This window comes from Ornithorhynchus anatinus, chromosome 5 (assembly GCF_004115215.2).
Source record: "Ornithorhynchus anatinus isolate Pmale09 chromosome 5, mOrnAna1.pri.v4, whole genome shotgun sequence".
NCBI classification, from domain to species: Eukaryota; Metazoa; Chordata; class Mammalia; order Monotremata; family Ornithorhynchidae; genus Ornithorhynchus; species Ornithorhynchus anatinus.
Window position 1 is genome coordinate 65,602,010 of NC_041732.1, and position 14,865 is coordinate 65,616,874.

The window sequence follows — 14,865 nt, forward strand, 5'->3', positions numbered from 1 at the left end:
GTGTCTGTTTATTGTTGCACTGTACTCTCCCAAGCACTTACTAAGGTGCTCTGCAGACAGTAAACACTCAATAAATTCTATTGAATGAATAAATGAATGAATGAATGAATGAATGAATGAATGAATGAATGAATGAATGCGTTTCGGAAGAACTTTGAACATGAGAAGGAAGGGCTGAGCTCTGTTGGATGTGAAATGGAAGGGAGTTTCAAGGTACCTGGAGGGATGGAAGGAGGGAGGGTGTGAGCAAGAGGTGCAAGAGTAACTTTGAGAGGAGCAAATCATGTTAACTGGGGTAGGTGGGAAAAAAAGGAATAAGTAGTGGGGAGAGAGACCTGATTTTGTGCCTTAAATCCAAAGATGAATTTCTGTACCCCAAGTAATTAGTTCTGTGGGGCCTCTCTCTAGGAAGACTTTCCTTTAGTCATATTTCCAACAGGAGTCTTTTCTTTTCTTGAGTCCAGCCCTTGCTAGAAAGAAAAGTGACCATGAGGGAGAGAGAGGTGAAAGGGGGCAGAGCCTTCCCCAGGGTTCTAAGCATTGATGACAAAACTCCTGAGTGAAGAGTTAATGCAGCTGGCATATGGGTGGGTGAAGTAAGAGAAGAAAATAAGTGGGAGAAGGATAGGAGGCTGGTTGCTGAAGAGAACAGCGTAGCCTAGTGAAAATAACACAGGCCTAGGAGTCAGAGGACCTGAATCTTAATCCCGTCGCTGACAACTACCTCCTGTGTGACCTTGGCCGTGTCACCCTTAACGTCTCTGGGCCTCAGTTTCCTCGTTTGTAAAATGGTAATTGAATACCTGTTCCTCTCCTACTTAGATGGTGAGCCCCACGTGAGGCAGAGACTGTATCTGATCTGCAAATACTTTCTACCCCAGAGCATAGAACAGTGTTTGGTTCTCCGTAAGTGCTTAACGAATGCCATAATTTTTATTAAGAAATCGAGCCGACCCTGGCTAAAATCGCCCCGGGCACAAACTCCTCGTGTATTTTCTTCTTTTAACCACTAGACGGCTTCCTAGTCTCACAGATAAAGGTTAGTCTGTGCGCTCATCCGGAACTGGGCTGGCAGTAGAGGCCCAAGCTAATTACTGGTTCCCAGCAGAGAGACCTGCAACAGGCCTTCCATGGATTGACAGGCTGGACTTTTGCTTCCGTCCTCCCTGACCCCAGGTTCAATAGTTGCACCCCCAACAGCTGGGAGCACTGTGCTCCTCTCCCACTTCCTGAGTAAAACCAAGTCTAGACAAGACTTGCTCGAGCTGGCGTTTCCCAGGGCCTGTGGAAGCCAGGCCCCAGCAGGCCGGGAAAGAATTGCCCCTGTTAGACGGTAGCTGGTATAGAAAGCCAGGACCTGGAGTAAAAGGGGGTTGGGGAAAGCCCCCCCCCCCCCGCATTTATGTATATATTTTTATATTCAGTTACTTCCCTGTTGGAGCGGCATGATATTGCTATTGTTCTTGTCTGTCCGTCTCCCCCGATTAGACTGTAAGCCCGTCAAAGGGCAGGGACTGTCTCTATCTGTTACTGATTTGTACATTCCAAGCACTTAGTACAGTGCTCTGCACATGGTAAGCCCTCAATAAATACTATTGAATGAATGAATGATCTAGTGGAAAGAGTACAAGCATGGGAGTCAGAGGACCTCGATTCTAATCCTGTCTCTGCTATTTGTCTGTTGTGTGACCTTGGCCAAGTCATTTAATTTCTCTGTGCCTCAGTTTTCTCATCTGTAAAATAAGGAATTACTCTTTCCTCTTTAGACTGTGAGCCCCATTTGGAATTGGGACTATGTCCAACCTGATTATCATCAGTCTTATGTATCCATCACTTACTATGTGCACAGCACTGTATATAGCTCTTGGGAGAGAACAGTATAACAGAGTTGGTAGACACATTCCCTGCCCACAAGGAGCTCTCAGTCAAGAGGATTATCATGAATCTACTGAAGCGCTTGGCACATAGTGTTTTTAAAAAATAGCATTATTATTATTACCTTGTGTTGTCTTGGGCCGTTGTCTCCGACCCACAACTATGCCATGGACACATTTTGCCCCACCTCCATCTACAATCTTTCTGGTAGCATATCCGTAGAGTTTTCTTGGTAAAAATACGGAAGTGGTTTACCATTGCCTCCTTCCGTGCAGTAAACCTGCGTCTCTGCCCTCGACTCTGTCCTGTGCCGCTGCTGCTGCCCAGCACAGGTGAGTTTTGACTTGTAACAGATTGCCTTCCACTCACTACCCACTGCCCAAGCTAGGAATGCAATGGGTAGGCCTCTGTTTGACTCTCCCTTCCTTAGACGAGACTGGTAGAGACCTGGAAACTCTCCAGGTATAATCCTAAGAGGGGGATTATTCCCTTTACTGTTATTTATTTCAATGTCTGTCTCCCCACTAACTTGCAAACACCTTGAGGGTAGGGAGCATATCTACTTAGTGCACTGTACTCTCCCAAGAGCTTAGTATAGTCTTCGGTGTAGAATAAGTGCTCGGAAAATACCACTGGTGGATTGATTGAATTCACCCCTCTACACCCTGGTTCATTGCCCTTACTGACTCCTGCAGGGAGGAGGCTTGGAAAAAGAGTTGATTCCGGGTTGCAGATATACTTGAAGTCGCCCCCATCCCCAACTCCCTCTGTGCCAGGGAATCTCCCTTTGTGTCTCCCGGGGTGGCCCACTTAAAAGCAAATCCAGTGAGCGGCTGGATTTAACTGGGGTTGGAATTCAAAGTGAATCACCTCACGGTGGACTTAATAATCAACCTAATTACCATCCCGAAGTAAAGACAGCATCACTAGGGAATCCACTGAGGCAAGAGGAAAAGGAGTTTCTGGGATGATAAAATAACCCCAGGTCAACCGCTCCCACTGCATTGCCAACTCTCTGCGGGCAGGGATTGTCTCTACTTTATTGTTCTCTCCAAGTGCTTATAATACATTGCTCCGCAATAAGTAGTTACTTGATAAACGCTACTGATGACCACTAGAAATGCTACCGTTTGACCATGACAACCCATTCCATCCTTTCTCCACCCACGGTTGCACCCCAGCTCTGCTGATCCGGCTCTAACCCACTCCAGCCCTACTCCTTCATGGCTATCTTCTCCTCCCCCACCTTTAAATGGACTTCGAATTAGGCCAAAGACCATTCGTTGACATATGGGGAAATGCCCTGGTCCCACAGGGTGCAGATTAATTCAATTCAGTCGTATTTATTGAGCACTTACTGAGCAACAGGCACTGTCCTAAGCCCTTGGGAAAGTACAATGGAGCAATAAAGAGAGACGGTCCCTGCCCACAAAGAGCTCTCAGTCTAAGGGGTGGAAATTGATTAAATGCGGAGAGGGTGCGGGTGGGGTGGAGGGGAAAGAGGACATCTCCCATCTCTGGAGGCCTTTGAAGAGGCATCTGTTGGTCCGGCCGGGGGTAAAGACACGGCCTGATTTAGCCAGAAGATCTCATCCAGTTGGAGGATCCCGGGATGAAATCTCCCTGGGGGGTTTTCCCACGAGGAGATAAGAGCAAATGCTCTGTTTCGGGGAAGATGAACCGGGCACGTCCAGGCCTGCCTGGACCCGATGGGGGTGGGGGAAGGTGGGAAGCTGGGATTCTGACAAGGTGAGAGGCGCCCACCCCTCCGCTCGTCCCTTTAGAGCCTTTGGCCCGGCTCCCCCGGCTGGGGGTGGGGAGATGGTGGTGGGTGAGGGCTGGAGGCAGAAAAGGAATGCGCTGCGGAGGGAGCCCGCGTTAACACAGCGTCTCGGTTACAGTGGGCTTCGGTTACAGTTGCGAGCCCAACGGGGCAGAGGCAGCAAGTCCTGGCTTGCAAAGCTGCAGCCCGAGAGGCGGGAGGGGTAGGGGGAGAGAAGGGGAAGGGAAGGAGGGTGGGGCGAGGGAGCGCGCGTGTGTGTGTGTGTGTGTGTGTGCGTGCGATGTGGGTGTTAGTGTGTGTGCAAGTGTGTGCGTTTGTGTATCTGTGCTTGAGCGCGGTGCAGAGATAGCGCCGGGGGGGGGGAGGGGGGAGGAGGCCGCAGCCAGCCACTCACAGAAACAGTAGTGAAATCCAGCCAGCGCTTTACCTGTCAATCACACTTAATGGAGTATAAAAAAAAAACCCTCCCCATCTGCGCTGCCGGGGGAAAGGCAGAGGAGGGAATGAATAAGAGGCAGAGCTGACAGGGTGGACAATCCCCACTTTGGGAAGCCAGGGACTCCAAGTTGGGGGTGGTGGAGGAAGGAAATAAAGGCTGCAAGGGGAGAGAGGCGAGAGTCAGGCGGGGTTGGGACAGGGGCATTAGGGGCAGGGAGAGGGGCATTAGGGACAGGGGCATTAGGGACAGGGGCATTAGGGGCAGGGGCAGAACCTCGGCGCTGAAGGCGCAGGCAGCTTCGTCCCCATCCCTCTGCAGGCTCACAGACATGCACGTATATAAACTGACACTGATTAGACCCCTCACTTTTTTTTCAAAGTGCTGGCAATCATATCTCATTTAAGCAATTTCCTGAGCCTAAGAATAGCAATGAGCTGGGAGCCACTCGCGGGCTGAAATTGGGAAAAACTCAAAGCGGTTTCTCTCTTCTTTTTTTTTTTTGGGCGACTGCAATTTGCAAACTGGATTTTTTTTTTCATCTTGCACTTTGAAACTGCGGGCTGTCGCTGTGTGTGCGCGTGTGCTCGGTGCCTATTTTTTTTTTTCCTTTCCTCTCCCTCCCAAACTCCTGACAGCCAGTAAACATTACCTGAGAAATCCCCAACGGAAACGACAGCTGAGACAAGAAGCTTCTTGCTTTGCACATTTGAAACACCCCCCCGCCCGCAGTTCTAACTTTCTGAGAAGCTTTTTCAAACCCAGAGGATCCGTCCATTTTTTTTTTCCGGGGGGGAAGTGGGTTTTTTTTTTAAATTTAGCTGGTGGCACCCCCCTTCTTCTTTTATTTATTCTTAGTATTTGCAATTTTGGAGAGCTGCCCCCCTCCTCCCTTCCTCCCGACCCCCTCTCTGGGGTTTTAAAGACGATGGTGTGGAAATGGCTGGGCGCGTTGGTGATCTTCCCGCTGCAGATGATCTATCTGGTGGTGAAAGCTGCCCTGTGCCTGGCATTGCCCGCTCGGCCCCGGGACCTGTCCCGGGAGAACGTCCTCATCACCGGCGGTGGCAGGGGCATCGGGAGACACCTGGCCCGGGAGTTTGCCCACCGTGGAGCCAGAAAGGTAAAGCGGGCACCTCGGAGGCTGGGGCACCTCGAAGCTGAAGGTTTATTTGGGTGGGGGTTCATTTGTGGGGAGGGGGCATTCCCACCTGCCAGTGCAACTGCCCTCTCCCCAATCCACGCCCAACTAGTGGATTTCACCCTGTAAAAGAAATTGGGGGGGGTCCTGAATCCCAGCCTGACCCCCCTCTTTTCCTCTGCTCCTCCTCCCCTTCCCATCGCCCCTACTCCCTCCCTCTGCTTTGCCCCCTTTCCCTCCCCAAAGCACTTGCACATATTTCTGACCTTATTTTATTAATGATGTGTCTATATAATTCTGTTTATTTTGATGGTATTGATGCCTGTCTACTTGTTTTGTTTTGTTGTCTATCTCCCCCATTCTAGACTGTGAGCCCGTTGTGGGGTAGGGATTGTCTCTCTTTATTGCTGAAATGTACTTCCCAAGCGCTTAGTACAGTGATCTGCACACAGTAAGCGCTCAATAAATACAATTGAGTGAATGAATGAATGGATCTCAGTAGCCCCCACCCCCCACCCCAGGGGCTTGGAGAATCCGGGGTGGCCTTCACCCCTTCCTCTTTAGACTGTGAGACTTAGTGGAAAGAGCCCGGGGTTGGGAGTCAGAGGTCGCGGGTTCTAATCCCGACCCCGCCACTTGCCTGCTGTGTGACTTCGGGCAAGTCACATCACTTCTCTGCGCCTCAGTTCCCTCATCTGTAAAATGGGGATTAGGACTGTGAGCCCCAGGTGGGACAACCTGATTACCTCGTATCTACCCCAGCGCTCAAAACAGTGCTTGGCACAGTAAGTGCTTAACAAATACCCTCATTATTATTATGTGGAATTGGTATTCGGTCCAACCTGATTATCGTCAGTCGTATTTATTGAGTGCTTATTGTACGCAGAGCACTGTGCCAAGCTCCTGAGGCTTCCCCACCCCAAAACCTCCCCTCTGCACATTCCTCCTCCAAACATCACCTTCTCCCCCCACCCCCCCACTCCCCTAAAGGTATTCTGCTCCACGCCTCACCCCCCGGGTTGCAGCCCCAAGTGATTGTAGGGTGTGTGTGGTGTTGGGAGATTTCAAGAGTTGGTAACAAGTTGGCACTTTCTTATTTTCCTTGGCGGCTCATTTCCAGGACCAACCAGAAAGCCGAGGAGAGTGAAACCTCTGCCCTGGAGGGAGATGGGGGAGGGGTTACGGGGGTGGGGAATTGGGGCAGACCCCGGGTGGGGGGAGACCTTTGCCTTCTCTCCCCTGGATCCACCCCTTCCTTGGGAGCCCTCCGGGTCCGGGATGATCGGAGCTCTGGGAACCCAGGATAACAGAGAGGAGGCGAGCAAGAGCTAGCAGGAGCTCTTGTCCTCCTCCTTTTTCCATTTTTTTAAAAAAAAATTAGAGTCAAGGGGAGGGAATTTAGGCCCCAGGTGGGAAGGTAGCCCCGGAGGGGGTGGGAGGATTCAGGAGGCCTCAGCCGTGGCAGGGTCCCGGGAGTTTGGGTCTGCCCCTTGGCTTTGGGACCCGGAGAAGGTCCCTAAGGGAGGGGAGTGAGAGCCTGCCTGCTTTATCCCAATTAGAGAAAGAGATGGGGTTGACTCATTCAGTGACAAGAGCATTCGGTTGGCGGATCGGCGAAAGCGCTGACTCCCAAGCTTGTGAACTGAGAGGCAGAGCCGTAGATTTAGTTTGAAACTTCAACTGTTGTGAGTAAGGAGAGGGGGATAAGGCCAGCAAAGTCAACCGACATGACAGCGAGCCACATACCTTGGGGATTAAATAAATATGTACTGTAGAAAACCAAGCCTGCATGCAATTTCAGGTTGCTTTTGTTTCACTCAACCCTGCAATGCAATTTACAATTCTTTAGAGGTTGAGCGGACGAGGAACTGAACTTTGGATCCAGGACTATCAGCGAAAAGCGTATCGTTCTTGGGTTAACTCTTCAAGGGCCTAGCTTGACTGCTCTGCTGCTGCCATGAAGCACGGGATGGAGCTTCCAACTCAGAAACATGCACAAACACACGCACACACACACAAACACATATACACAAACACATATACACAAACACACCCACACACACCACCACTTACCACCTTGGCAGCTGCTGAGTAGCAGGCTTGCAGAGGAGACGGGCTCTGAGGTTCCACTGACCTTTTGCCAGAGGAAGAACCTCAATACGTAGTTAGGAAATATTAAAAAACGTAAGATCATGGGTTATTTTACAGAATGGTTGATTTCCCTAACGTGCTTTCGTTCAAAAAATTGCAAGCCTTCAGAAGACGGGGTGATGGAGAAATCATCCTTGCTCGGAGCATATGCTCCTAATGGTAAACTACGTCAGCACAACTCTTGCCGAGGAATCATCCAATGAGATCAGGTTCTGACCCCCTTTTTAACCCATCTGCCGGCGAGCTGGTTGGAGAAGGTTCGGGGAAGAGCCCTATGGGTAACGATGACCAACGGTGATCCCAGTAATCCAATCACTTTTAAGTCTGCCTGTAAATTGGCCAGGGGGGAGGTTAAGACAGATGGATGCTTCTTCCAGATCTTGGTGATTTTTTTCTCCGACATCAATAACCAATTCCATCACATAGACTGGGGCAGTACAGTCCCTACCGGGAGTAGATGCAGGGAGCATTTGGGAATGCTTCTTACACCGAATCTCCCGGGAATGCCCAGCACATGGTTGATGAAGGGTCTCATTTTCTATGGGGGTGAAAATGATGTTGCTTTCAGTTTTCCCAGTAGCAGAGTCAAATATTCTCTAAGTCTGCAGTTCCTCTCTCATTAGGGCTAATTGCAGGAGAGATTTAGGCGTGGATCGGAACTAATTATAATTCATTTTCTGCTGCTGCCTTGATAGAAGCTGAAATGGTAAACTCCTGACACCAGTGGCTTACCAAAATCGATCATCTCTGAGGGAGTCCAGCTGCTGCCGGCGTTGCGGGGTTAGTTCCGTGCCGGGGTTGGTTCCGAAGCAGAGGCACGGTCGGCTAACGGGGCGCTAGGAGAAACGAAACTGTTCTCAGTGTTTATTTTCTGTCCGAGCGAGGTAGCGAGGTGGAAGAGTATAAAATTAAGATCCAAATTCTAATCTCAGATGGGTAGCCTCTGGTCTTGGACAGTCTCGCAAGAGTGGTGACTGTTCTGACACCCACATCCCCTACTTGCATATTATTTGAGGTAGGCGGCGATGTTTAACCACAGATTGCAGATGAAATGATTCCTTTAATTGGGTTGGTTCAACTTTTTTTTCTTAAACACATCCGCACCTGACCGCCCAGGGAGAGTGGACCCTGGATTGATAGAGGACAGAAAAGCAAAAAAAGAAAATGACCAGGGCCAACCACAGAGAAGACAATTTTCCACTAGGCCCCTTTTAAGAAAGGTGCCTGTGGCTGTCACAGTCTTCTTGGGTCAGAAGAGCTTGGTTTACAAGGAGTCCCAGAAAAGACACCCCAAGGATTTTATCAATCAATCATATTTATTGAGCCCTTACTTTGTGCGGAGCACTGTTCTAAACACTAGGGAGTGTACAGTATAACAACTGGTAGTCGCCATCCTTACGCCCAAGTTTACAGTCTAGAGGGAGAGAGAGACATGAATAGAAATAAATAAATTACAGATAGGTACGTAAGTGCTGTGGGGCTGAGCGAGGAGTGAATAAAGTGTGCAAATCCAAGTGCAAAGACAATGCAGAAGAGCGAGGGAGAAGGGAGTAAACACGCAAAGCACAGTGCCAAAATGGTAATCTGAAGGTCAGTTAATCCAAACCGATGGATTATCTGAATCGAGACTGGGCTGGATAACGGGGAAAAACTGTGTGGATAATCAGTCAAGTCCGAGCGTCCCTGTCTGAGGCTGCCACACCCATTTATGACCAAGTCCCCCACGAACCCGTCTGGGCTCAGCCCCAGAAGCCCATTTCATCTGGAGAATTGACTCTGTACCTCTGTGGGGAGTGGGCATGCTTTTTGGAAATCCGTCAGACAAAATGCCCTTTGAGCCATGCGCAGGGTCCCCAAAGTCTAATGGTTAACCAAGGTCAGAGCGACTTGTTCAGGTTTTATCTGGGCCGTCCTGCTGCAGTGAATTCTGTTTGCGCTCCTTTCCGTGAACTTTCCCCTAGAACAGTTCACAGACCCCGGGCGGAAAAAGCACACGCTCTTTCTTACCGACTGTAGCTTTATAATTGAAGTGACCTTCACAGCCAACAGTTATGTTTGCGGTTGATATGACTTGGACCCGAGTCACTGAAAGAAAGTAGTGGAGTGGGAGGGTTTGTTCGTTTGCAAGGGCCAGGGACTGGATGACTACTTACTGTGACTCCCCAGCCCTGTCCCGTGGCACTGGGTAACCAGTTTGAGAAATAGTGAACATTAGGCCGATATTTCCAGCGTTGGAACCCTGATGAAGTTTTAGCCCGATGCCTGCCTTTACCAGAGGAGTGCACCCTGGACTCAAGAATGCATTCCATAGGGTAAAATGGAATTAGGCTTTCGCATCAGATTTGCACTCCTGGGATCTGGTTTAGTCACTGAATTTATGTAACACCTTTCCTATGGCAATCTTTAGTCAACTGGCCCTTTAAATACTTCTGCGTCGCCTATGAACTTGGATCATTTGATATTCACCCCACCCTCATTCTCAAAGCGCTTATGGGCACAGCTATAATTTATTTTAATGTCTGTCTTCCTCTGTAGACTGTAAACTAGTTGTATACAGAGAATGTGTCTACCAGTTCTGTTGCATGGTACACCCTGAGGGCTTAGTACAGAACTTTGCACGCAGTAAGTGCTCAGTAAATGCCATTGATTGATTTCAAAAGCTTCCATCCTTCCGAGAATCTCTTCCTTCCAGATGTCTACCTTCCAAGGGACTCAGCGTCTAGAAATGCTGATTGATAGCGAAGGGTCAGGCGGGTATGGGCTGCTTCACTTGCATCTTGAAAGCTGTCAGAACACTTTTTCTGATTCTGGGCCTTTTACCAACCCTCAGCTTGATCCAGCCTGGGTGCAGGGTTTAGTTGTCTCTGGCTCACTGGATACACAGTTCCTCTTGGTCATTTGCCTCCTGCGGCACACCGGATGTTCCTCGGGGCACTTAGAGAGGTCTTTACCCGCTGCCTTACCATTGCATTTAAAAGTGTCTCAGGAAGACTTTTTCCACTCATCAAGCATGAATTACCTGATTCCTCTAAGGGTTCCTTGGAAAATTTGTTCTGATGGTGGCTTCGCTTCATTTGTGTTCACCTTACCGCCTCCCTCCTTCCTGGGGCTGGAAGATAGTACAGTATCTACCCAGCAGATTGAGAAATTTCCCATAACGCCAGGTCTTCGGGCAGAGTTTCTGGAGTTGAGGATTGGTGTTAGAGAAGCAGTGTGGTCTAGTATGAAGAGCACAAGCCTAGGAGTCAGGACGAGGGTTTCAATTCCAGCTCTGCCAATTGCTTGCTCTAGACCATGGGCAAGTCACTTCACTTCTCTATTCTTCTCACTTACCTCATCTGTAAAATGGGGGTGAAATCCTCCTCCCTCCAACTTAGACTGTGAGCCCCTTGTGGGTCAGGAACTGTGTCCAACCTGATAATCTTGTGTATACCCCAGTGCTTAGAACAGTGATTCACACATAGTAAGCGCTTAACAAATGCCATTAAAAAATAAAACAAAAATAAAAAGATAGTCTATGTGAGGTCATGGGAGAGAAGGCTTGAGCCAGGGCAGAGGTAAACCTTGAATTATAATAATTATGGCATTTATTAGGCACTTACTGTGTGCCAAACCCCCGTCTCAGGATCGTACCTGGAGTGTTTCCAGGACTCTACCAGTCTTCGCTACGGGAGGGAGGGGCAAGCAGAGGCATACCCATTCCATTCCTAGCTTGGCCAGTGGCTAGTGAGTGGAAGACAATCTGAGAGTCGAGGGTGGAGAGTCAAGTTTACTGCGCAGACGAATCAATGGTAAACCGCTTCCATATTTTTACCAAGAAAACTCTATGGATACACTACCAGAACCATTGCAGATGGAGAGCGGGTCATTCTGGGAGAGATGTGTCCCCGGTGTCGCTATAGGTCGGAAACGACTTGATGTCATAAGACAAGACAAGATGGGACAATCACAGTACTAAGCGCTGGAGTAGATATAAGCTAATCAGGTCAGACACAGTCCCCATTCCGGCATGGAGCTCACAGACTAAGAGGGAGGGAAACAGGTATTCATCCCTATTTTGCAGATAAGGAATGAAGAAACGGGGGGCACAGAGGAGTGAAGTGACTTTCCAAAGGCCATCCATTCAGTTCATTCAATCGTATTTATTGAGCACATACTGTGTGCAGAGCACTGTACTAAGCGCTTGGAAAGTACAGTTCGGTAACAGATCGAGACAATCCCTACCCAACAACGGGCTAACATAGCAAACAAGTAGCAGAGGTGGGATTAGAGGTCCTCTGATTTCCAGGCTCAAGCTTTTCCCATTCTTGCACTGCCACTTGTCTGCTGTGTGGCCTTGGGCAAGTCACTTCTCTGTACCTAAATTAGCTCATCTGTAAAATGGGGATCAAGACTGTGAGCCCCATGTGGGACATGGACTGTGTCTAACCTGATTTGATGCAGCCACCCCAGTGCTTAGTACAGTGCCTGGCACATAGTAAGCACTTAACAAATACCATAATAATTATTATTATTAGAGCACTCTACTTCTTTTGTAAACTACTGAATAATGAACTGTCCCTGCTCCCTCCCTCCCTCCTAGACCTAGAGGAAAAGGTCTAAATGTCCTTGGGGGTAGCCCAACCTTGGAGCACAGAGATGGAGACATAGGAGCACAGAGGTCTTTGGCAGATCCAGGAATAGAATCAATCAATAAATGCCTTTATCGAGTGCTAACTGTGTGCAAAGCACTTGCGAAAGTATAATACAACAGAGTGTGTAGACATGCACCCTTTCCACAAAGGTCTTACAGTCTCGAAGAGGAGAATGTAGGTCTTTTGCTGCCTCGTCCAGCATTGCCCTAGTTACAAGTCTGTCACCTTGGTTACAGCTCACCTCCATCATCCCCTCAACTCCACTCGGGCCTCATTGCACAGGATTTTCCATTCTATTAATCTCTCTTGCGATCGATTAATCCTCTCTCTGATAACAACTAAAGAAGCGGCTGTGATTGCCATCCCAGGGAGTCGATTCCAGTGTTGAAACCCCTCCCTTACCCTGGGTCCCTCCCTGGCCCTTTTATTCCACCTCCCTTCCCTGCTTCCTTCTGTGGGTTGTTTTCAGGTGCGGTAGGGGAGGAGGAGGTTGGTTGTCAGTCTCCTGCCCTACCCGTCCTGGTCTTGTCTATTTCTGCTCAGTCTTCAGAAAGCCCGAAAGGCAAAGGTGAGTTGTATAGGTGTCCACCTTATTGGAGGGCCGGTGCTGCTGTGGTGTCCCGTGGCCAGTTGTGCTGGGGCCAAGCTCTTTACAGTGGCCCTCTTCCCACCTGCCTTCAGCAGTAGGGGAGTGGCAGAGAGCACTAATGTGACTAGGACTGGGTAGCCCTCCCCTTCCCTGGGCTCATATCTCCTCTCTGGGCACCCTCTCTCAGGTGTTTTGGTTAGCAGTTTGCCCAGCTGAGTGGGGAAGAGTCCCCAGGAAGGATTGTTAAAAGTGCATCCTTTTCTGGGGGACAGCCAAGAAGAAGGAACCCCTCTGTTTACTTGCTCCATCCTCGGGTAAGTCCAGGAAAAAGGTTTGGTGGGGAAGCAGCATGGACTAGTGGAAGGAGTATGGGCCTGGGAGTCAGAGGACCTGGGTTCTAATCCTGGCTCCACCACCTGTCTGCTGTGTGACCTTGGGCAAGTCAATTCATTTCTCTGGGCCTCAGTTACCTCATCTGAAAATAGGGATTAAATCCTCCTCCATCCAATTTAGACTGTGAGCCCCATGTCCAACCTAATTATCTCGTATCTACCCCAGTGCTTAGTACAGTGTCAGACATGCAGTAAGCAAATAACAAGTACCATTAAAAAATAAAGATTGACCCTAAAAGCTATAGTGAAACTTGGGGATTACCTGTCTTGTCTTACGCTGTCGAGTCATCTCCAACCCATAGCGGCTCCATGGGTACATCTCTCCCAGAATGCCCCACCTATGTCTGCAATCGTTCTGGTAGTGGATCCATAGAGTTTTCTTGGTAAAAATACGGAAACGGTTTATCATTGCCTTCCTCCACACAGTAAACTTGAGTCTCGGCCCTCGGCTCTCTCACATGCCACTGCTGCCCAGCATGGGTGAGATTTGACTTGTAGCAGGTTGCCTTCCACTCACTAGCCACTGCCCAAGCTAGGAGTGGAATGGGTAAGCCTCTGTTTGACTCTCCTTCCCATAGTCGAGACTGGTAGAGTACTGGAAACTCTCCAGGGGTGATGCTGAGAAGGGCGAGAGTACCTGTAGGTGTCAATTATTTGCCTTTTCCCATTTCCACGGATCTTTAATAATAATTGTGGTAATTATTAAGCACTTAGTCTGTGCCAGTCACCAAACTAAGCCCTGGGGAAGATGCAGAAAAATCAGGTCAGACATACTGTCCCACATGGGCTCACAGTCTAAGTAGAAGGCAGAGCAGTTCTTAGTACAATGCCTGGCACATAGTAAGTGCTTAGCAAATACCTTAAAAAAAACTAGTGAATTCCCGTTTTACAAGTGGAGAAACTGAGGCACAAAGCAATTGCATGCTAGGGAAATTCACATAGCAAGCAAGTGGAGAAGCCAGGATTTGAATCCAGGTCCTTTTACTCCCAAGCAACATGCTCTCTCCACTAGGTCAATCTGCTGCTCTGAGACTCAACTGTACTTTTTATGACAGGGGAAGATTCCCATTTGGCCTCCAGATTAGGGCTGGACAGATTAGGGGGCAGAATCTCCCAGATCTATTTCTGGATCTGGAGTGGACTTGTGGTGATGCCTGATTTTTGCCTCAGTTAACTCATCTGCCAAATGGAGTTAATTCCAATTTATCTCCCAAAACAATCTGAGGATAAAGAAAGTTGATGTCAACAAACTTCCCAGAGGCTGAAGGAAGATTTGCATCAAGTTACGGAACATTTTGTTCTCTATTTCTCCAGTGGGCCTTGAGGGCCTATGAAACACCTGAGACATTTTGGATGGGAAAATGGAAGATTTCCCATCGCAGAGTCTGTATGTAGCAATCATGTGGTTAGAGACTATTTCACAAGGCACTGAGATATATATATATATATATATATATATATATATATATACACATATACATATTGAAGGAGAGAGAGTCCTATCAAGGAAATGATGTGTTGCTTTTCGGTTGATGAACAGCAACACTTGAAAAAAGTTTTCAAGACTGGATTTAACTGAGCCTCCACACCAGACTCAAACGGTTTTTTCCTCCTGCTCTCCCCTCCTTTCTGGGGATTCCCTTCTCTTGAGGCAGATAGGTTGGTGAGCGACCCTGGCCACATCCTCAGCCCAGCTCGGCCTTTTAGACTTTGAGACCTCTTTTTCCATCCAAGCCTCCTGGAAGGTCTGATTCAACTGCAGGCGCTGAGTTATAGTGGTGCCGCAGGTGCTTATAAACAGGAGCTGCTTGGCACAGGAAGAGAGATCCAGTGAAGTCCAAAATAGATGCTCCCCATGGTTTTT

At 48.8% G+C, this 14,865-nt stretch overlaps 1 protein-coding gene and 1 non-coding gene across 2 annotated transcripts in view; one reads left to right on the plus strand and one right to left on the minus strand.

Moving 5' to 3' along the window:
* Positions 1-4,321: 4,321 nt before the first annotated feature.
* DHRS3 (dehydrogenase/reductase 3) overlaps positions 4,322-14,865 on the plus strand; it is a 45,089-nt gene continuing 34,545 nt past the window's right edge. Inside the window, exon 1 of the mRNA XM_029065641.2 lies at positions 4,322-5,217. Coding sequence (XP_028921474.1) covers positions 5,023-5,217 — 195 coding nt within the window. The 5' untranslated portion in view covers positions 4,322-5,022. The remainder of the gene's footprint in view (positions 5,218-14,865) is intronic.
* Positions 13,492-13,629, minus strand: LOC114812477. The gene has a single exon (XR_003760130.1). It is a non-coding gene; the product is annotated as a small nucleolar RNA SNORA7 (small nucleolar RNA).